Source organism: Streptopelia decaocto (genome assembly GCF_964273445.1).
Source record: "Streptopelia decaocto genome assembly, chromosome: 5".
Taxonomy (NCBI): Eukaryota; Metazoa; Chordata; class Aves; order Columbiformes; family Columbidae; genus Streptopelia; species Streptopelia decaocto.
In genome coordinates, this window is record NC_138659.1 from 15,365,025 (window position 1) to 15,387,933 (window position 22,909).

Consider the following 22,909-nt stretch of genomic DNA (forward strand, 5'->3'; position numbering starts at 1 on the left):
CTAATTACTTCACATATCTTAAAATTCTGAAATGAATTAATGATCTTTGTGAAGTACGGAATGAATTAGTTCTAGGTTAGGGGAATGCTGGGAATTCAGTGTGTAGATTTTTTAAAAAATATTTTCTATTTACTTATAACACAATAGACTTGTAAGTGTTTGAGAAAGATGAGCTATGCATTCCCTGGATTTATAGTACGGACAACATGCCTAAGGAGAAAGGGAACAGGAGAAGCTGTTGGTAGAAGCCTTTCTGCCCACTACTTTGTAAACATATTAGTTTTCAACCCTCAGTTTGGTCAAATATACAATAGCCATTTCAGTATTGATGTGTTTAATTTATAATGAAGACTTGCTGTTTCCGCAGTGGTATCGCTTGTTCTGTTTCTGTCAGAGCACGTATTAAGCTGTACAAGAAATGGCTAAATCTCCAACTGCTATATTAGCTGGATGTCATGTCAAATTAGTGCCTATTGAAGGTTTTTCTGGGTTTCAAATACGATCTTGAATTAAAAATTAGATCCCACATGAAAAATGTTACTCTGCTGTGTGTCATCCTTCTAAGTGATAAAGAGGTTAAACTGACTTCTTGTATATATCTAGGTTTTCTCCAGTTCTTTTGGGGTTTGAGGTATAGCCCTGTGAAATCAGTTCATACAAATTACTTGGAGAAAATATCCGTACAGTCTTAATGAAAAGATAAATTGTGTATATTTTTAAATGGTGTAGATGGGCATGTAGTGCTGCATTTTAAATTTGCCAGCTCTTGCATTAAACGTAATTGTTTTGAAGAGATTCACTAAAGCCTTGTTCAGGTTATTAACAACTGTAGCATTCCAATATCTTAATAAAAATTCAAGATTGTTCTTTCAAATTATCACAGTTCAAAAATAGTTTTGCCCTTTGAGATGCTGAATTTTTGCAATATAAATGACATCATTTTACAAAAACAAAGAGGTACAATTATTCCATACTGTACTCTGTTTCTATGTGACGTAAGACTGACAGATGAAGAAATTAAATTCAGATATATTAAAGTGTTTCTGAACAGAAAATACAATTTTCTCCATCTGAACAGAAAATGCAGTTCAGATGAAGAAATATGCAAAGATACTTTAACATCCTAGTTTGTATTTCTTTAGTACTGCTACAGTTTTGTGTAAATTCGTTCATCCCACAACCCACTTTAAAAGATTTTCACAGCAGCTATATCACAGAATGTTAGAGATTGGAAGGGACCTCGAAAGATCATGTAGTACCATCCCCTGTTGGACAGGATCACCTAGATGAGGTTACACAGGAAGGCGTCCAGGCAGGTCTTGAATGCCTCCATAGTAGGAGACTCCACAACCTCCCTGGGCAGCCTGTTCCAGTGTTCTGTCACCCTCACTGAGAAGTTTCTTCTCAAATTTAAGTGGAACCTTTTGTGTTCCAGTTTGTACCCATTACCCCTTGTCCTATCATTGGTTGTCTTTCAAGCAGCCAGGTTTTGTAGTTCTTTGGTTTGCTTGCATGTTTAAGATAAATTTCTTCAGCAACGTCACTATCTTCAGCCTAGGAGACAGGAGTGACTTGTACACAGGCTTTTCTGAACACTTGCTGCCCTGCCAAACTGCTGAAAAGACTGAAGAGGTGTGAGTGTTCAGTACTAGCCCCCAGCAAGTTTTGAAAATGGGTCAGTGTATGGGCAGTTAATTTCTGGAAAAAAAAAAGTACAGCAATCTAGTCAGCAGTCTGCTGTAAGAGTACAGTTTATCTCCTTTCCCACTTGTCACGTGAAGCTCAGTTCTGTCATCCTCCAGTTTCTTAGATTGCATTTGTAGGTTTATTGGTTCGTTGTTTTAGCAAACTTCTCTTGTGTACAATCTTCTTTCAACTCAGCTTCTAAATCAGAAATTGCTATTCCCAATTACTTGCTGAAATTTTCTTAGAGTAATATGTCAAAATCTGAATATGAAAATTTACAGCCCACACTAGTAAATATCCTCTGGTATGCTTTTTCAAAGGTTTGGATAGAAGTGAGGTGTGCATTACAGATGGAACCACTACAAAGATTTGTGAGCTTGCTAGCAGAACCGCACAGAAGTGATAAATACTGTCACACCCCCCTCTGGTGGTGAAGCAGCAGAGCACCCAGGTACACAGCTGATTCTGAAATCTGGTGCTGCAGTTAAACCACATCTGAATTGGGAAACACTTTCCGCAGGTTATTAGGATGCTAAATGATCTGATTTGGGCCCTGCTCAGCAGCCACTCCTGTGCTGTACAGTTCTGGCCCTGCACAAGAATGAGTAGGAGAGGAGAGAGTGACTTGCTTCATTTTAAAATACATATAAATGGCAATTAATTGGCATAAACAGAAGGTAGTTTAGGCAGAACTAATTTTTTTTAATGCCAAACCAGAGAGTCCTTAACTTCTAGTCAAATATCAGAATTTGTCAAACATTTCAATAATGAGCATCCTTAATTGGTCAAACCAGAATAATAACAGAGGGGAAAAAGCAAAGAGCTATAATAACTAAAACATTTTGTCTTTAAGACATTTTTTGAAGGACCAGTGGTTGAATTTTAACTGGAATCTTTAAAGGCCATTTCATAATACATCGCTGCAGTCCTTTATCAATTATTTTAACTATGCTGCTCCTAAACACATTTCTCTCTTCAATGAATTTCTCAAAGATGTAGATGCCACCACCAACCCCAAAATAAAGTACTTTGCCTGCCAAATACATACGGCCATTTTTATCCAAGAGCTGAGCCAGTGTATCATGCAAAGCACTGTAGTAGTTGGGATTATAGATAGTCTCAGATGTGATGATTATATCATACTTTGAAACAGGTGTGCTGCTTAACAGAAGCTTGCTGACTTCAGACCACTTCCCAAGAAAAAACCTGCATTTGTTGAGTGCAGCAGGTAAGAGTCATTCTGCTTTTTTGGGCCTCTTTGAAGGAGGTTTGCTGGTTTTTCTGTTGACTCCACTGTGTGCATTTATACAGTTAGCCACTGCATTGGGCAAGGTTATTTCATCAATCACTGTGCTGTTGTAGTCCTGAAAATGGACTTTTTCAGCTTTACCCTTTAAGGCAACTATTCCCAGCAGTCCAGCCCCACAGCCAAGATCCAATACAGCCTTATTGGTAAACTATATTTTGGCCTCAGAGAAGTAATTGATGAGATCAAAGGTGCATTCCCAGATTTTCAGTCGTCCCTCGTAGACTCCAGGGATGAGATCAGAGTGAGAAGAAACACTTTTAGAGATGATGCCTTCTTCATTGGCACCATCCAAACACCTCATTTCCACTGCAGCTGTACTTGTGTAATACAGGTCTGACGCTGTTTTCATGACTTTATGTTCCAATACATTGTCAAGATCTTCAGGAATCTTGTGCTCCTTGGCAGCTTTAAAGCAGAACTTTGGTCTCTCATCTTGGTGCTTATCAGTACCCAGCCTTGGGCTGGAATCTGCTACAGTCTCAGCAGCCTTCTTGCTCTTTTTTGTGGATTCCTGCTTGTGTTTTGGTGAGCACAACTTTAAGTCCATCTTATCCTGAGTGTCAGGTTCATTGTTTTTATTTCCATCAATAACAAAATTAAATCGGAAATCCATTTTTGGAAATAACAGTTAAAAAAAAAAAAACAACTTAATTTACTACAGCCAGAAACACTCATCCAAGAGTGATACTGATACAAAGTATTTTTTTTCTTCAACTTTTTTTCTAGAGGCTCTTTTTAGGTAGTTATAGCTATGGGGAAGAGCGCTTTACAGGTTAGAATATCAGATGTTGCCAGTGAATCAGGTAAATTACTTCTAGAAATAAACAGTTTTATGTATCACTAAACTGCCGAATATTAGTGCAAACAATCTAATTGTAGCATCCGGATTTTTATTTTTAAAAATCCTCTAAACATTTAATTTTCTGAAAGGAGTGCTACAAGTGCCTACATCTCTCACATACCGTAGGTACACTGAGGTAAATTAGGGAAGCTGCTTATTCCGGTAAAACTCACGTTTCAAGTGACGCAAAACCAAGGCGCAGAGACGCTGTTAAGGCCCAGCTTCCCTTCTCTGCACCCCCACTGAAGCATGCAGGCCAAACAAGGGGACGAGGACCCAGCCCCGGTTTGCCCCCGTTCCCCCTCCCGTGCCCGTGCTGCTCCCCGGCCGCGATGGCTCTCCACCTCTTCCACATGCAGCGATCGTCCCTTCCGCTTCGTAAAGCGCATGCGCGCCCGCGCGGAGGTTGCTGGGATAGCGGAGGTTGCTGGGATAGCGGAGGTAAATCTTCCCGCCGTTGCCCGTCTCTGAGGTGAGCGACGTTGGCGCCATGTCCCAGACAGACCCTGAGCTGCTCCTGCAGGAGCTGGGAGGCTGGGACTGGGATCTCTGCCGTCGGGAGCTGCCCGTTGTCCTGCCCCGGCTCCTCATATCCTTCCCGCGGCGGAGGGGGGGCAGTTCGGCTGCGGGGAGCCACCCCGAGATGGTTTGGGGGGTGCTGGGTTATTCTGGCTTCAGCATTGCACGGTTCAAGCAAATAAATCTGCGGGAGGGAAAGTGATGTAGCGTCTTTAGGGAGCTGACACAGGGCAGAAAAGCTGGTTGCCAGGTATTTTCACTAAAAACAAGTATAACCCTTCACTGAAATAAAAGATTCACAGTAGAAAATAGCGTGTGGTTCATTTAGCACTGTAGATAGCACCCCTAGTCTCCCAGAAGACCCCAAGACTTACTCGCCCAAGGCACTGCAGAAATGCCTGTGCTGATGGTGTGGGTACTCAGGTGTATCTGCCCGTGCAGGGCAACGTGAGAGAAATCACTGTGACTTTTACAGGTGCTTTAAAGATAACCTTTAGGGCAGAACGAGTTTGAGTTTCTTTAACATTTTTACTCTATGTATCAAGAGTCAGAAGACTGGAGTGAGCATATTCGTAAGTAGTGATCAAGAAGTGCCTCTTCTTCCTATGGACAATTGTATTGCAATGGTGTTATCAATTGTACACTAATGCTCTAATGAGTGACTTTCAGAGTTCAGGAATTCTGCTGAATCTTGCATGTTGCACTAACAGCATACTGAATAAGGTCTATAAAAGCTCATAAGGAAGCTTTGCATGTAAGGCTGCTTTTTCCTTCCTTCTACTTCTGATTTTTAGATACTTGAAAGAAGGGTGCTTTTAGTCTTGTATTTTATTGTCTTATTGGCCATTACTTACAAAACTCTTGCAATAACTGATAGTGATAAGAAAACGAGGCTGATATGTAACTATTGAGGAGTCTTGCTAACCTTCACTGTTAAGTTGCAAATTAGTGCCAACCAGCACATTAAATGTGCAATTATTTTCAGTTTGGAAAATTCTAATTCCATAAGCAAATAATTGTGCTCAGCCTTCAGCTAAGTGTAGGCAGGTGTGATACTATTACTAATGGGTTTATGCATGTTGGAGCTGTTACTGTTACTTGATTTTTCAGATAATGCACATGTGGCAAATGTTATGTTGCCTCTCTCAGAATCAAATACCTGATCGGTTTCTGCTTGATGTAGTTGCTTGTCTCACCTGGTAGGTCACTGCATCTTTTTGATAATCACATCTTGTTTTTCTCTAATGTTTTGCTTTGCAGGTGTTTTGAGGATCCTGACTGAAATGTTTTTGCCCCATATCAGCATTGCAGATTTGGAAGAAACTTTTTTCTCAAAAGTATTACCTAAGGTATGACAGCTTAAATTAAATGTGGAATTTTCAGTGAGTTCAGTCCTAAAAACTGCTTAGAATGCAGTGATTTTTTTTGAGGTCTTATAATAAAATTATTGCTTTGGATGACACTTGAAATTAAAATTTTACCTTTTAAAAGTTTAACGATTTTGTTAATTTAACGATGTTGGATTGTTTCTGTGATTGTTTCCATTCTTGACAATGGGGAGAAGATCAAACATATGATGTTTGGCTTTCTATGTTCAGTAGTAGAATTGTTTTTTATTTCTTTTTGAGAAGATTGGGCTTTTTATAAAATGACCAAGAATTTTTATGTGAGGGACCCTCTCAGGACAAATAAACTGAAGAACCCAACACTCATGTATCATGAATAAACACCCTGATATTTGTGAATAGTACAGTGAATAAACTTTCAGACCATATGGTGGTTTTTGATTAAATGATGGAGAATTTTGTGCTGTAGTTGTATTAAAATTCTTCATTGCTTGTGTTTTAACTAAAAGAAAGCAGTGCCAAATGACCAATTTAAGTTTCAGGCCTCAGCTTGTATATTTTAATAAGTCACTGAAAATGGACACTTGATTTCCATTTCTCTTATTTTATGTACTCTACCAGATTTAGAGATTACAAGAAAAAATGGCTCATAACTTGCATACACTGAATGAGGATTACTCTAGCTACCAGTTTATGTGGTATCCTGCACGTGCCTGGGAGCCACTTGCTGTCTTTGCAGTCTCAGCAGTAACACTCATAAAATATCCAGGGACCTCGACCAAAGTGGAAATTGTTGTTGTTTGTAGGTCATAGACTTATTTCTTTTTGTATTAAAAATGTTAATGATCATTCTCAACCAAAAAAAAAAAAAAAATTCTGAGACAAATTGCAAATACTTTTAAAATGGTGTGGTTTTAACTAAGTAAAACATCTTTGGTAAAATGACATATTTCAAGTGAATTAGCTAGGAAGTTTGTTAGGCTAACAGATTTTATGAAAAGTAACACCTCATAGAGCTCCTGTCTATAATTTGGAAAAACCATAAGGTGTTTTTTGCTTCTTGGTAGATCATGCTTCATGATTCAAACGCTAGAAAGCGTTACTTTCTCCTCTGAGTTATCTTGGTAGTTCATGACTCTATGCCAAGGAGGCAAGCAGATATAGAATGTGTTACTATTTGCACGTGTACATTTATAAATAAAATGCTTAGATTTTGTTTTGTTCTGACAGACTCTACAGTTTTTTGATAACTTGATGTATGAATTATCCAGTGAGGCCAAAGGATTAACCAGCCAGAATACAGAGTTATGCAGTACTGTAAGGAATCTTCTACAGGCAAGTCCCATGACATAAACTGTCAAAGGAATGTTTACGTTATTCTTTGATTTTTACCTAAATAATTAAGAGGTGTTTTTGAATATTTTTGCCAGCTATTAACCAGCTGGTTAAAATGTAATTTGATCTTCCTTTGGAGTAGAAGTTCAATTAAAATTTTGTGAGTGATTTGGTTACATTTAGTGTGTGATGCTAATCAGAAATTTAAAAATATCTCATTCTCTAATGCAAATGGAGTGTGATTCTCTATATTTAAAGAATGAATCTGGCATCTGTTTATACAGTCACTTAATTTTAAAATTTTTGTAAATTGAGAACAGTAGTCAAAAGAAATACGAAACTAACAAAAGTATACAACATCAGGGAAGAGATCTGGAATTGCTTTATTATTTGATGGAGCTTCATTCGTCTTTAAAAGACCTACTTATTTATGTAAATAGCAGTGAACTTTAAATGCCATAGCAATCTAGATGCAATTCAGCTAAGAAAAGATGCTTTTGAAATTATTTCACGAGTGAAAAATATTGATTGTTGTTGTCTATTCTTGCTTTAAGACTATGGTGCAACTGTTGGAAACTCTGACGGGTTGTGTACGATACATCTGCACGCTGCAGGAGTGTGTGCCTCTGGAGAGTATCCGCACCCTTCCGTCCTCAGTTCTGTATGTCATAAAGAACACATTTACACACTGCAAGGTAGGTCTGTGTTAGAAGGAGAAAAAGTCTTATACTGGTTGACTTTAAAGAAACAGTTGCTTTGTAAGAAGATCCTGTTTTGAAACAATATTGTTGTCTGATTTTTTTTTTTTTTTTTAAAATTTAAATGTAGTTGTTAAATAGCTTACAGAAGGTACTTAGTGCACAAGTATGAAGATGATTTTTCAGCTGTCTGCCCTGCAAATCTGACCTGGTAGTGAGAGGCACAGATTGTGCTGTTTCCATATTTTGCATCAATGTCAGCTGGACATTTTCCTTATGAATACAGGCTCGCTGTGGCATCTGCACAGTTTTGATTGCTGCAGTATTTTGAGAGCTACAAATGGTCACCAAAATGGTGCTACTTACCTTTTTTCTCTGCGAGTTCCACAGTGGATTGAAAGTTGCAATTAGGATCTTTATGTTGGTTATGATGAGCGGCATATACCAGTTTCAAATCTTCATTTTCTTATGCAACACGAATTCCCCCTACAGCAGTGAAAATAAAACCAGGTTATTGTAAGGACACAATAGCTTTTGGTCAGCCTGTATTTCACTTTTCAATTTTTCTTTCTTATGGGAACATTTAGAGCAGTTCTTCATGTCAGGGCTTGAACTCAGGTGCCATATGTTTATTTAAGAATTCTGATTTTAAAGTATTAGAAAAACTTGGAATGCTACTTCCTTTGCTAACCTTTTAGTGTTTTGTTCAGAAATATGATCTTAAGTTCATGCATCAAAACCTAATCCAAAGCCCAAGAAAGTTGCTAGAGCCAGGCAGACTCTGTTAGTTGATGAGGCTGCAGGTGAATAGCGTTTTATATTTAGCAAACAGATTGGTAGCAGAAGCTGCAGATCTGTCTGTGTATTGAGTTAAAGTAGGTACATCTATGCCTTGTGCTTTTTTTGTAGTCAAATGTATTACAAAGCTCTCAGTGTTTTCAGCATGAGAAAAATCAGGCTGTGATTCCTGAATGGCTTTTTTTAATACCTTTTCTTCCCCATTTCCTACAGGACAGTGAATCAGTGTACTGCGGGCATCTGCACTTGATTTCTGACCTCCTACAGGCCATGTTCAAGGAAACTTACTCCCTTCAGAAGCAGTTGATGGAACTACTTGATATGATTTCCATAGGCTCTGCTTCTACTGAAGATAACATCGCAGATATGGTGTCAGGTATATATGGATCTAACATTTTTTTTAGTCTTCCTCAGTCCTTTTTTTCTATAGACCATACCTGAATTTTTAAAACTGGGTTTTGAGCATGCACAGTTGCTGCTGTACTGACAAGCCTTTCAGAAGGCAGCACTTTGCAGCTTGAAATATTTCTGGTTTTTCTCCTGAAACTTTATCTGTGGGGTGGGCACATCGTGTAGGTTTGCAGGAAAGGGGCAGCACTGAACCATTTTCCTGATTCAGTGTCAATGCAGTGGTGTTCTCTAGTCTTTGTGATTGCTGCTGTTTACCTAGGAGAGGACCATACCTGTGAAGTCAGGAATCTGATTTAACTCAGTTGTTGCTGTTACTATTTCCTCCTTAGTAATCCACACGGTGCTGGAGATATGCTCTGTCATTTCCAATATGGACCATGCTCTTCATGCCAATACGTGGAAGTTCATAATCAAGTATGTCATTGAACTCCTTGGATTTTATTGTAATGTAAACATACTATAATTTTAAATAACCAGCGTTTCAGTAGCTGTATGTTCAGAGTTTCAAATAAAATTGAAATGATAACTCAATTTAGCTATTTAGCTAGTAAGTAACTTTAGAAAATTAATTTAGAAATTTAGCTAGTAAGTAGAATTAAAGGTACTGTCAGTGAAGGTAGTTAGGAATTGTGTGTGAAGAGCAATAAAAGCTTGACTTTTTATATTACAGAGCAGAAGAAAATTTGCAACACCATTGTCTGAATAAATAATCTCAGGAGGCCTGACCTGCAGTTTTGTAGGTGTTTTTGGCTTGAGTTGTGCTGGGTTGCACTTCCATCCTGCCTCTCCTCTCTGTTTCAGTCAGGGCTATGAAGAGGGTTGTTGCCTGTAAGTTTCTGGTTTCGGGATACACGGGTGTTGCACCAGTTAGTGTTGTATAAAAACCTAAATAGGAGAATTAGTTATTTGGATTTGTACTAATGCATTGCATGATCGTTTCTGACAGTTAAATATCTGATTATATTACTATCTTTTAGGCAAAGCCTGAAGCATCATTCTCTGCTGCAGTGTCATCTGAAACACAGTGACATCCTTGGTGGCCTCTGCAAGGACACTCTCCTTTCCTTTCACTCCTGTTTGCAACTGGCTGAGCAAATGAAGATGTCGGAGATACAGGTGAATTAAAATGCTCCCAGAGCTGCCATTGAACTTGAAGGATAAATTCTTTTTGTGATATTACTTGGAGTGGTTTGGGTTGTTGTGGTTTGGGGCTTTTTTGTTTGTTTGGGTTTTGTTTGTTTTTGTTTTTATTTGTCGGTTTGATTTGGTTGTTTTTACTTTATGTAGGCAGAATACCTTGCTCTTTTGAAATCACATGAAAATGAGGCCCATAACGTTGTTTAGATTTGGGATGTTTTAGTGGGGAGCTGTAAATAAGTTTCCACTATACTCTATGGGAATGTTTTTTATTTCCTAAACTGATGATATCCCCAAGTCAATCAAAAGATAATATTTCAATTCTGAATATTGCTATAAAAATGTTGAGGCATACTGAAGATTTCTAAAGTTTTTCCCCATATCTGCAGAGTCTGTAGAGCATCAAGTTTGAAATCAGTTTTGAACATTGTTAGCAATTTAACTTTCTTTTGTATTGTATTACTCTGTGTATTAAGTTTTAGACCTGCTTTTTTGAACAGGATGGCACTGACCTCAGGCTGTTCCAGAAGACAGTCAAACTGTGCAGGTTCTTTGCTAATTCCCTTGTACACTACACCAAGGTAGGTTTTAATACTTTGATTCTATGTCACTACTACATTTAAGCCTCTGGTCTGAAAACAGAATAATTTTGTACTGCATAATATTTTGACAATTTATGACAATAGCACATGGATGGTATAATTAACATTCACGCATGACCTGTGGGTAGTACATCCACCTGAATACACTCACAAGCCTAAGCAGGATTACTGCTGTGATTTAACAGAAAAACAAGAGTAATAAGCTGTCAGAAGCCATGTCACTGAGGAGTTACTGGGAGATGTCTAGTACTTACAGGCAGCCTTGAGTCAATGCAATAGCAACTTCATCTGGAAGAATTAAGCATATGAAACCTGTTGCCAGGTTTTCAGAATTCTTGCTTGTTTCAAGAATTGAAAACCATGTGGCATTAGAAGAAATTTCCATGTGGTGGTGTTGGCTCTGACACTAACTCCTGCTCTTTCCCTGGCCCTTTTACTTTGCTGCACTTTATTTTTCTCAGAAGATGTGCTGTAAATCTACCCCTTTTAAGAATGTATGTGAAAAACTTTGCTCTCTAGGAAAATCAGTGACAGTGCTTTCTGCATATGTTCTGCCCCATGGGTTAAAAGCAGGGGGTGATTTTTTTTTTGTCTCGAAATGAATAGCGTTGTGGCAGGATAAAACAACCTTATAGCAGCATGTATGAGAGCGCTTCAGATTTTTTGCAGCTCTCTATGGCTATTACAACTGTATTTACCAATTTAAAAAAATAAACTTACAAACTTAATTGTTTACCTACTATATAGTGTAATTGATCTTAAGAATACTTTGTTTATTGTTTGTTTTGCACTTGCATTGTGCTGTGGATTGTTAGAACTGAAGCTGTTTTTGCACTGTAGTGCTTTACACACCAATGTAGCAGAACAGAAAGTAAGTGCATTTAATCTTATATTTTACATTAAAAGAACCATTCAAAATTAATGGCTTTTGCAGGAATTTCTTTCTTTCTTCTCTGATTCATGTTCTCAGTTACATCAGCTCTTTCTTCAAATATACAGGTAAGTGAAGTAGAAATAATTGATTATTGATAGTATCTTAGTAACATCTCCATATTGCATTCTTAAAGTTGTAAGTATTTTGACGTGTAACAATACAGTTCTTGTTCCAGAACTGTTGCTTTCTTTTTTTCATGCATGGAAATCTAAAATATTTTTTTAATAAGTTGGGTATTTTTTTATGGTACCTGTTACCTTAGTCCATTCTTGATCAGTGCTGTGACTGCCCAGTATTGACAAACCACTAATACTGTTGCAATTACTTATGTAAACATTTCTTAATAAATTATGTTTATAACATGCAGATTATTTGGCTTGGACACTGGTTCTGTTTATGCAAGTTCATTTGAAAATTCTTGTTCCTAAAATCAAAATTCCTGAAGGTAGGATTTGCCCTTTGATCGGCTTGCAATGAAGCAGTTGGGCAGAGTTAAAACACTTGGGAACAAATGGTAGTGTGATATTAGTCCCATAACACTCCAGTAATCCTAATTCCCTTCTATTTCATGTGTAACTAAACAGCCACACACTCTTTTTTGTGTGTTTTTTTTTCCCCTGCCTTAAAATCTAGTGAAGGAAAACCAAGACTAAATGCAGGTATCAGCAGCAACATTTGACAGATTGTTTCTACTTTAAGACAAAGTATGGAAGCATTTGTCCTGAAGGGAGAGACGATTAGAAACAGATTATTGTGAAATTTTTCATAGTTTTACTGTTGCGTTTATAATCTTGTGAAGTGTCACAAAAGGACAAAGCATAAGCTTTCTCAATGTTATGCTCATAAAGCATAACAATCTGCAAGCGGCTTATCACTTTTCTTTCAAAAGTTCTGTTCTATTTGCTGCAGTAACGAGTAAGAATAGAGGACAGTGGACTCTAAAATAGAGGGCTCATTTCAGTCGTTCTTTTGGAATTGAAACCAGGTTCTGTGGCAAAATGCACGCATGAGTTCACTGCGTGTTTCGCTGCAAGATCGGGTGGTTATTTTTTTACGAGTTTCCTCTTCTAAATTTACTTACCTTTTAGGTATTTCTCAAGTGGAAGATTGTAAACTTTTATGCACTCAGCAAGACTGAGCAGGATTTTTGTGTAGGAAGGTAGCATTTTTACAATCGCTTTATAAGCTGCAAGAGTAGAAGGTTTTCATTTCATAATTTCTTTTGCTTTATTCTCCTATCACTCTTTTTTTTTTTTTATTTTATTGCGCAGGGTTTTTTTTCTCTTCGAAGAAATTGTACTTTTTTATTAGTGTCATGTGTTAATGTAGCGCAGTCACACTTAGGACTGTTGAATTGTGTATAAAGGTATTTTCTTGGCTTTTCATTGCTTGACATTTTTTGTGATTCAGTATATTTCTTCTTATATATGTTATGTATTTTATATGCTTTTTCTGTGAACTTGTAATGTTTTCTTTCAGTGCTTAGTAAAACATTGGATTGTGATGCTTGGTTTAAAGGTTGAATGCAGAGCTGTAACTCTCAGGCTATAACAGATATTCTAAAATGGGGAGGCTTTTCTGGTTTTTATTTCACAGTAACAAGGAAATAGTGAGTTTGCTGAGACTATTAAACTTTTTTTTTTGTCCCTCCCCAGCAAATTTCCTCCCAGTCTCTATGCTCCAGAGATCTTGGAAGTTCATAGAGATGAAATATCCCGGGTTTTTCTTGTGGCACTGGACCCTCTCATCAACCAGCTTCTCCACTTTCGCCCTTTTATGGAGCAAGTGTTAAATGACAAGTTAGGTGAGTTTAAAATGTAGTCACCACTGCTATAGTACTATGTAAGCATCTGTAAGGGATCAGGGTTGATACTTTGACTTTCTGGACCACAAGCAATATTCTGTGTTGGTTTGCTTGTCTCTAATTCTTTTGTAAGCACTATGATACAGCCAGTTGCATGCAAACTCAGATGAATTTTATAACAGATAGTTTGTGTTCCCGTTGAAGGCATCCTTTCCAAATTACTCACAGTAGATACAATATTAATCTGTACTGTTTTGCATAATTTCAATCCACATTTGTCACAAACTTTCAAAATAAGATTAAATTTTTCTGCTATTCTGTTGGTGGGGGAAGGCAGCTATTGTTGCCTAAATTAAGTATTTTCTGTGAAAAGTAGAATGCCTTCAAACTGGAAAATGATCAGATTTTTGTTGTGTCACTTGCTTAAAAGCCATTTTACACACATTATTTACCAGGGCCATTAGCATAACATTAAAAAAAAAAATACACCTTCTATAGGTCTCCCTCCTGAGCAGCAGCTGTCCCAGTGTCTCATCCTGATTTCCATAATGGACAAGCTGTCCTCTCAGCCTGAAGAAGTGCAGACTCTCTGGAACACAGGAAAAAGGTACTAAAAAGGTTTTTGTTGAAATTCTTCACCACAGCAATCAGTCTATATGGGCAAACAGAGGGACTCAGCTGCTGGAGCTTCCCTTGCAACTGAATAGTAAATTTTGTCAGACTCTTGTGGATTTACATCCTTATGCTGAGAAAAACAGGGTGTGATGTTCAGTGCTTCAGGAGTGAAAGATATAGAGCCAGAGATGTCCATGTTTTTCAGGAAACGAATGGTATTTAGAGTACTTCCAGGATAAGAAGAGAGATATGCACATAATTTGTTGATACTTCACCAAGTTAAAATATTGCATTTTTATGCCTGAACCCTCTAATAATCACCTGAATTTGTAAAAGAGGAAGGTAGTCAGGAATGTAAAAGACAAAGATTCTCTAGTACAGATGTTGCTTGCAGGATTTGGGATTTGCATTCTCTGTGACCCAACTTTCTTTTTTTTTTTCTTCTTTTTTTTTTTTTTCTTTTTCTCTTACCCTTGCAGCAGGTCTTTGTTTTCAGCTCTCTTCTTGAGTTTCCAGCAATGTTTTGGAGAGCTTTCTCTCCCAGTTTGTTTGCCAGAGGTGATCAGTACAGGACAGCCAGCAGTTCTCATCACCCTCTATCACTATGTCTGTGTCCACCTGTGCTCCTTCATTGCTTCCACACTCCCATCACACTTTCCTCAGCTGGTAAGATAGTTTTTTTGCTCATCACCTCTTCAGCTTTTGTGATGCATAGGTACTATTTAAAACAATGGGGTTATTTCTAATGATCCAGCTCTGAAGAGATGTTTAGGTAATGAAGTGGTTCTGTAGAAAGCAGCTGTGATACAGTTACATGACAGGAGTTCAGTTAGATGGCCAATGTTGCTTGTGGGAAAGGAGAAAAAGCTTCATACAAGTCTTTGAGAACCTCTGATGTTGGAAATTGTTGTCCTCTTTGAGAGGAAGGGAGGTCAAGTTTTTATAGAAGTTCAGTGCTTTCTTTTAGACAGTATTCAATTTGTATTAAACTTACCTGGTTTTGTTAGTCTATTCTGTGAAGTAATAAAGTGGCATTGAATATTCAGAGTATATTGTATTGTTATGATTCCAGCTAAGAACATACCATAAAATGGTAATAAGCAAATTTTGCTACTTTAGAGGAGTATTCTGTTTTAAAAGCTTTTCACTTTTTACTACACATAGAAGGTCAAGAGCTGTCAAAAGAATTATAGCCCTAATTTAGGAGTTTTTTCCTGAATGCTACATACCTCTTTCAGATAAAATTTACATTCCTAAAAGAGGAAAAAGTTTTTATTTGGTTTTCAGTAAGGTGCCAGTAAAGCTGCCAAGAAAATTGGCAGTACATTGTGTTTTTTTGTTTTCTGTTTGTGGGTTTTTTTGTTTTGTTTTTTTGTTTTGTTTTGTTGTGGTTTTTTTTGTTTGTTTTTTTTAAATCATAAAAGTTACCTTGCAAAGGAGGGATGCACATTATGAAATGTTTTGAGAAGTGAAGGATCTTCAGCCCATTGAAATGAACATACATATACATTCAAAGGATGCAAAACTGAAGGTATAGCTGCTTGCTTAATGGGGTAACTGAATATTGATTATGAATATGAGCTCTGAAGACATTTTAAATTGGATAAGCTGAAAATCTTACTAGGTTTGATGCTAATTAGTGAGGTAAAAGTAATATTAGGTCTGCAATTTACATATATGTTTTTTCCTCAGGAGTACGCTCTGCTGGATGCTGTGCTAGGTTCTAGTATGATCACATCTCTGCTAGCGATGGATGCGTGGTGCTTCCTTGCCCGGTAAGATGTTTTTATTACAGGTCAGGCAGGATTTCCACAGATCCTGTTAGTTCTGTTCTTGTACATAATTCCTTGAGAGAGATTTTTTTTTAAGACAAAATTGTCCCAGAAGTGGATTATTTTCAGATATAGAGCATATTTTTGAAAATTAGGAGCAGAAATGGCTTAGTCATTTTTACATTCATGCAATTAAGGGGAATGTACCTTTTCTATTATTTAATAATATTTTTTTTGCAATGGTTCTCTCAAATAAAAAGTATGTGCATATAAAATTTAAGTATGTTAGAGGAAGTGGTCATCTCTCAGACAAGTGTTATAATATTTAGTCTGTAAAACAGCAGGAAGTATAGACTCACGAGGTTCTGTCTCTCACATTCCAGATATGGAACAGCTGAACTGTGCGCTCACCACGTTGTTGTGATCGCCCACTTGGTAAGAACCATAGTGATGTTTGCAATTCAGCACCACTTTAATCCTAGTTCTATCAGCAGACTTACTAAATGACTAAAGATAGGAATTTCATTTTTTTCCAAATCCAAATGGAGATTGTTTTAATTCCTCAAATTGGGTTAATAATTAGCAAGTGTAGTACTGTGAAAACATAAAGCAATATGCCTAGCATTTCCAACATGTCCTGCATAGTTTTATTTAGAGTGTTACTGCTGTGATCCCACATAGCAACTCTGAATGTTCTGTATAGAATTTACTTTCTGAGTGGTGAATTTTTTTCCTTTAATTAGATGCATTGCTGTTTTATCCTCATTCAGATAAAGTCTTGGCCCAGTGACTGTTATGAGGTCTCTGCCTTGGGTGTTCTGCTGAGGCGTATGCTGTTCTTGATGGCTCCAGATCATCAGGCAAGTATGGCACCAGCATCTTCCATCTTTAATAGAAGAGATTTCAATCAGTGGCCTGTCTCAAAATATCCTCTTTCAGCTCTTCAGAAATGACAAGATGTTGAGTTCTCCCTTGCTGTACTCGATATTACTTTGCCACGGTGGATTCTAATTTGTGCAGATGAGTTATTTAAAACAAGAAAGGCACCTACACCTTTCTAAGAGTGGTCTTCTTGGGCAGCAATGATGTCCTTTTTTTGACTAAGGATGAAAAGGGCACATCTCCCAGATTTGCTGCAACTCTGTGTCCTGTCATTGCATCTGTGACTGGTGCTCATGAGTGTTCTCGTGCCATCAGATATAAAGAGTGCTGTCCTTTCCTGTCAGTGCCTCTGTACACTTCAGAAGACACTAAAGCTCACTCTTCTGCTTACTAGGGCTGCTGCTTCAAGCAGCTGAAACAGTAAGTTGATTAATCATTCTAATGTCCTTCTGTGACAAGGGCCATTCTAGAAGGTTTTTATATAAAAAGTTGGATTTTATTTAAACAGAAGGTTTTACACTATTTTTTCATGTAATAATTCTAAAGCAAACTACTAGTGCAATTTGGTTTCTCAGCTTTCTGACAGATCATCAAGTTATATTCTGGTCTGTTTATTTCCTATTAACCTTTGTTTGCAGGTAGAATTTGCTCAGAAGTTTTTTCCAGAAGAGGAGGAGAACCTGGCTGTGTGGCAGCATATATCCCTCAAGGCCCTGAATCCTGATCTTAGGAAACGAGTGGCCTGTCAGCTCTGCGTGGCAGGGCTTGCGCAGTGCAGGCGATGGCTGAATAGCAGGCGCACTTTGGGAGAGCTCCGACCTGTGGTAAAGGAGACTTGGTTCTCTTTATAAAAATGCATATACTCTGGATTTCCAAACTATAAAGATTCTGTTGCTGTTACCTTAGTTCTATTTTTCTGCATTTTGCACAGCTTTTTTTCCATGCCTAATTGGCAAATGCATGAGCAAGAATTCTCATTTTAATGTTTTCTTTTAGTACACAGCACCATAGGAGCCTCTCTTCTGAGGGTGATGATAGTGGAGGTTATGTGTCTTATTAGCTATTCTAGTTGCTGTTTGCTGTCTGGGTGAGCAGATGTATTTTTCTTTAGAATTTCTACTATGTCATACAATTAAGTTTTGAAGTCCTGGCTGTTTTTACGCAGCATCAAATCTGAAAGATGCTCACTGGTCTCCTTGGTGAAGGAGTGTGAGAAACCAGAGACTTCCACATGTAGAACCTGCTGCCAGCTTCCTTCTGCCAGCGCAGCTAGTGACTCCAGCACCATGTGAAACTCGCAGTAGTAACGGATGTTTTTCTTGTTTTGGAAGCTCCATTGGCCAGCGGCCTAGTGGATTAGCTGTGTGGTACAGCTGATGCAGCACATTGGGCTTCTTGCCATCTTGTATCATTTCAGATGTTACAAGGCTGGGGTTTTGGTTCATTCTACATGTAGGTTTCTTTGGTCTTACTGATCCTTTTTTTTGCTACTAGAATACTGCCCTTTCTGTCCTGCTGGCTGCCTGCAATTTTGCTGGTGACACTCTGGAGGCAGAACTTCAGGCATCTATCTTGGGAGTACTTGGTCAGTTCTGGACTTTTCTCCAGGCTAAGCAGGTAAGAGAATTTGCTGCTCCAGTGGTGAAGACGTGATGTCTTGGAGAGGCTGGTGCTGTTTCATCATGTATTTGCTACAAAGTCATTTTACTTGGATTGGACCATTTCTGCAAACAGTGTAACTGTGCTGACCATCTGCTGTCAGCTGGTTTATGTATTAGGCTCTGGGAAGCAGAGTTTGACTTTTCCTGAATGATACATATCTGGTACCTTGCTACTCGGTTACTCAGTGTCAGATTCAGAATTGCTTAACAAGAAGTCTGAAATACCTCATTCTGATTCATACCAGGTACAAATTTGGCCTATTTTGAATGTTCATTAGAATGTGAACAAAACCCATGGTGATTTAATCAGTACATAGCTGAGCTCATGAAAACTCATCAAGCTAGAAACCTTCCTCCTGTGCTAAGGATGGGGGTAAGGAGATTACCTTGCAACTGTGTACCTGTTCATGTCTGCAGTTGCAGTGAATTAAAAAGGACTGTTGTGGTTCATACTCCAGGTTTAAAAAGGAAGTTTGAGGGTGAGGAAGAGCCAGCTCTGTGCCCCTTCAGAGGTCTCTTCCAACCTCAGCCATTCTGTGAAGACATTTGGCAACTGAGAAGTGAAAAGAAATAGTTCAGATAATCTTTAGCTGCCTACATTAGAGAGTGGAGGAAAGAGATGAAGGATAAGAAATATTCTTAATAAAAATCAAAGGGTCTTGTAAAATATGGCTACCTAGAAATATTGATATGACTACTTTAGTATTTTCTTCTGCTGCTTATGACGTGTTATGTGTCTGAAGATAGGCTAAGAATTTTGGAACACTAACTTTGAATTCTTTCTTAAGTAGCTATTCCATAAGCTAAAATGCAATGTTTTTCATATCTTGTGATCTGTTGAAGGTCTCAGATGAGCCATGTCTCCAGCAGACCCTGTGTTTATTACTTTACCTTTTGGAATTTTTCATCCAAGCATTAGATGCTCAACTGATTACTCAGGTAAAACAAACCAACCCTTCTTAGGAAGAATTTACTTAATGAAGACCAAGTTCTTTGTGATTTACTGATATCTCAATTGAGTAATTTCATGGTCTGGCCTTCTCTTAACACATGGAGGTTCTTAATTTTATTTCATCTTTGATTACTTTCCTGGTCTTTAAACCAAGTGTATGGCACTTCGGTTAACGTTGCTTTTGAGAATCCCATTATTCTGTAAGATAATTAAGATATACAGGTATGTTATAGAGCATGCTTATTTCTTTCACGCTGCCAGTTTTATTCAAGGTGTAGCACACCTCCTTTTGTTTTTAGTCCAGTTTTCCAAGACCAATGTCCTTGGATTCAAAGATGAGCCAGAAGAGTTTTCACCAGCAATCTGTTTGATGGAGCTTCTCTGGGGCTTCCTTTCCACAGGTATTTGCACTGCAGTCTGCCCTCTTCCAGTTGGACCCCCCAGATCATGTTCGTCTAGCGATGGTGGATTTTCTGTCTGCTATGGGAAAGGTGTTTATACCACAAGAAGCACAGGTAAATGTAATTGTGGCCTTGTTTAGATAATCTTCAGTATTCTGATGAAAATAGATGATATTTATTTAAATATAAAGGATCAAGTTGATCAAATACATCTAGGAGTGCCATGACATTAATCATATTGAGACTTATTAATGGTCTGTGGCAGTTTTGTTTTTCATTGAGACATGCTGAGTGCATGTAAGATGTTTGGTTAATTCACTTGCGTGTTGCTTCTCACCAGTTAGAAAAGACTGACATTTTAACTCCAAGAAGAAAGATTAGAACATGTCACCTCCCTTACAGCGCTTTTTCACCAGACAGGGCTGTAGCACTTTCACATTTCACAAACCTGTCCCTTGACCTTAGAGCCATTCTTTAACAATAAATCATGATGGTAGGATATGCACAACTAACTCTCTGGAACTGACAGATCTTTGTTCCTCTTTCAGAGGCAAGTTGTATCCCAGCTGTCGTCTTTGTTTGCTTCTCTGCTGGCTGACCAGACTTGGCTGATTCATCAGCATGCCTTGGAGGCATTCACACATTTTGCAGAGGTGAGCTTTGCAGAATCCTGGATGGTTTTGTTAACTTTTATTGTACAGAAATTCTTCTGTCTTAAATGTTTGCTGCTCTTCACTGACCAATTTGGATCTTAGTATTACAGATGCTATTGCACATCAAAAGTAATGAGGGCTAATGCAGCTGTAAGTGATTTCAAGAGCTGGAAGTCAAGGAAGGTTGCAACAAGGATTGGATTGTCATAGAAACATTTTTTGCTTTGTCTATTCCTTTGTTAATATGAATGTACTAAACTTTTACTCAACATTTTTGACAGGAAACAAGCCACGAGGATGTTGTTCCCCAGTGCCTTAATTCCGAAGAAACTAAGAACAAAGTTGTTAGTTTTCTGGCTAGGGTATGTATGTTGTTGAACTATTTTACTGCTCTCTTAGTTGATGTTGTACACATCCATAATTAGTTGTACATGGCCCGTGTCTACACCTGCATCATCTGCATGGCAATTAAATAAGTAAGTTTAAAATAAATTTTTCTTCTAACTGTGATCTGGTTGAACTTTTAAACTTGCTTTAATCAGCAGAATTACCAACTGCCATTCCTATGCATGCTGCTGTTCCAGTATTTCCCAGCTTTGATTTAGATGCTTTGCTTTTCCCTCCTTGAACAACAACAAAAAAAATCCAGTTATTCTTGTAAGCAGATAAGTTATCTATTAAGAAGACAGGGATTTCATCATTCCATTTGTGTGATTTCCTCCTGTTTTTCTTGGATCACTTTCTGAAAGCTAAATTAACGTGTATGAAACATCTCTTCGTTTTGCAGGATAGAAAAAAAATCTCTTAAGAGCCGATGACTAGTCAGGCAGAACATAGACAAGGGGAAAGAGGGGGGTGATTATCATGCTGTAAACTAATGCAGGGCTATCTGAATTAGCAGTTTTTGAGAAACAGATAATTAGCAACAGAACTGATAGCTGCCAGTGATGCTACACCAAAGTTGTAGATAACTTCAGTCTCCTGCTCAGAAGAGCATGTGAGAAAATTATATTGAATTTGAACTGCATGTTAAGATCTCTCCCTCCTTCCCCCTTGTTTGGGCACACAAATTGAGCCTGTGGAGGTTGCTAACGCTGCCTTTTTTAGTTACCTCTCCTACGGCTTTCTCCCTAGACGAGGCAAGTAGAAGAGACAATAGAAGCACGAGCAGAACGCGTGAAACAAGAAAGGATTACCTGCAGTGCACAGTTTACGAAAATGGCTGGAGAACGGGAGTCAACAGGAGAGGTGTGTGCTCATCTTCAAATTATCTGAGCTCTACTGTCCATTTGTGTCAGTTCTGGGAAGGATCTAAAGAGGTTCAGGATGGTCTTGCTGACTCCTGACCCTTAATATCACAGAATGTTAGGGATTGGAAGGGACCTCAAAAGATCATCTAGTCCAATCCCCCTGCCGGAGCAGGAACACTTAGGTGAGACTACACAGGAACGTGTCCAGGTGGGTTTTGAATGTCGCCAGAGTAGGAGACTCCACAACTTGACACCTGAATGCTGTGTACTGCCTGCCAGCTGGAACAACTCTCACAAGGCAAGGTGGCCTTTTCATGGCTCTTCTCCACCAAAGGGTTTTCTTGCATTTGGATGAAGACTGATCATTTACGTAGAGCATTATAAATGATGTATCATGTTTATTTAAATCTGCAGCCTATGGCAAAACGAGCATGTCACCCACCCTCTGAGGAGCAGTATAAATCAGCAGTGGGCACGATGGAGGGGGCAGTGGAGGCCGTGAAGCTGCTACTCCAGAAAGGGTCGCCCCCTGCTTGGCTTGCAGTGAAGCTGGAGGCTCTACATACAGCTCTAGCCACCCTCCGAGACAGTGTACGGTAAGGCACTCCATGGGTTTTAGAGACAATAAAGAGCTCAGCTCCCTCTTCTGAGGGAAGAGATGCCTTTGTACCAGGATCGCTGGAGAAGAAAAAACTGCCACAGGGCGATGCGCTACTGTACTGCTGGGTCGTGGTTCATGTGCCAAAATGAACTCTGGTGTGAGATGTTGGCCTCTCTTTCATAGTAACTGGCTGGAAGGACTGACATACTTTAATAGATGCTATTGTGCATTGGAGCTGTCATTTTGTATATTGTCAATGTATAGCTTGCTCTTCTATGCTACTGTATAATGATAAACATTTCACCAGACTGTATTTTGAACATTAAGATGTTTGAATCTGTTGTAAAAGTAACAGTTACTTTTGTTCCTGTCACATACAGGTCACCAGGCACTAGGTGCTTTTATCTTAATTTTAAAATACACTCAAGAATAACAATTCAAGACTCTATACTGTTCTCTAGACATACCTCTGCTGCTGGTTCCACTCCACACTAGGGTCATCTTTTAAAAATAATCTTTATTGGTCACAGTTAAGAGCAGAAAGAATTGCGTTGCTTAAGCAGTTTGTGGTCAGTGGTCCTTCACTGCATGGCTCCTAGCACCTCTTGTGCCATCCACTGACAGAGCTATATAAACAGAAATAAATAAGTTAAGTAAACCCATACATTCAAGTTAAAAGCATCTCTTAGCTAAAAAGTTAAA

At 38.4% G+C, this 22,909-nt stretch overlaps 2 protein-coding genes across 5 annotated transcripts in view; one reads left to right on the forward strand and one right to left on the reverse strand.

Moving 5' to 3' along the window:
- The window catches only part of FIRRM (FIGNL1 interacting regulator of recombination and mitosis), a 42,329-nt gene that overhangs the window by 13,372 nt on the left and 6,048 nt on the right, over positions 1-22,909 (forward strand). Inside the window, exons 1-24 of one of the 4 annotated variants that reach the window (XM_082054022.1) lie at positions 4,197-4,424; positions 4,887-4,927; positions 5,616-5,704; positions 6,932-7,036; positions 7,591-7,731; positions 8,746-8,908; positions 9,273-9,357; positions 9,921-10,059; positions 10,581-10,661; positions 11,617-11,681; positions 13,272-13,420; positions 13,919-14,027; positions 14,515-14,701; positions 15,728-15,810; positions 16,191-16,242; positions 16,578-16,671; positions 17,332-17,513; positions 18,184-18,306; positions 19,194-19,289; positions 19,704-19,817; positions 20,252-20,356; positions 20,638-20,718; positions 21,491-21,604; positions 22,021-22,202. In XM_082054022.1, the coding sequence (XP_081910148.1) occupies positions 4,327-4,424; positions 4,887-4,927; positions 5,616-5,704; positions 6,932-7,036; positions 7,591-7,731; positions 8,746-8,908; positions 9,273-9,357; positions 9,921-10,059; positions 10,581-10,661; positions 11,617-11,681; positions 13,272-13,420; positions 13,919-14,027; positions 14,515-14,701; positions 15,728-15,810; positions 16,191-16,242; positions 16,578-16,671; positions 17,332-17,513; positions 18,184-18,306; positions 19,194-19,289; positions 19,704-19,817; positions 20,252-20,356; positions 20,638-20,718; positions 21,491-21,604; positions 22,021-22,202 (2,678 nt within the window). In that variant the 5' untranslated portion in view covers positions 4,197-4,326. Of the gene's footprint in view, positions 1-2,839; positions 2,915-4,196; positions 4,425-4,886; positions 4,928-5,615; positions 5,705-6,931; positions 7,037-7,590; positions 7,732-8,745; positions 8,909-9,272; positions 9,358-9,920; positions 10,060-10,580; positions 10,662-11,616; positions 11,682-13,271; positions 13,421-13,918; positions 14,028-14,514; positions 14,702-15,727; positions 15,811-16,190; positions 16,243-16,577; positions 16,672-17,331; positions 17,514-18,183; positions 18,307-19,193; positions 19,290-19,703; positions 19,818-20,251; positions 20,357-20,637; positions 20,719-21,490; positions 21,605-22,020; positions 22,904-22,909 lie in introns of those variants that run through there. The other 3 variants (XM_082054023.1, XM_082054024.1, XM_082054025.1) reach the window with 3 other exon arrangements.
- On the reverse strand, positions 2,569-3,608 carry METTL18 (methyltransferase 18, RPL3 N3(tau)-histidine; the record flags this gene model as incomplete). Its single annotated transcript, XM_082054035.1, is given in 4 exon segments — positions 2,569-2,597; positions 2,600-2,921; positions 2,925-3,143; positions 3,147-3,608. Coding segments are annotated over 4 exon segments (1,032 nt in total).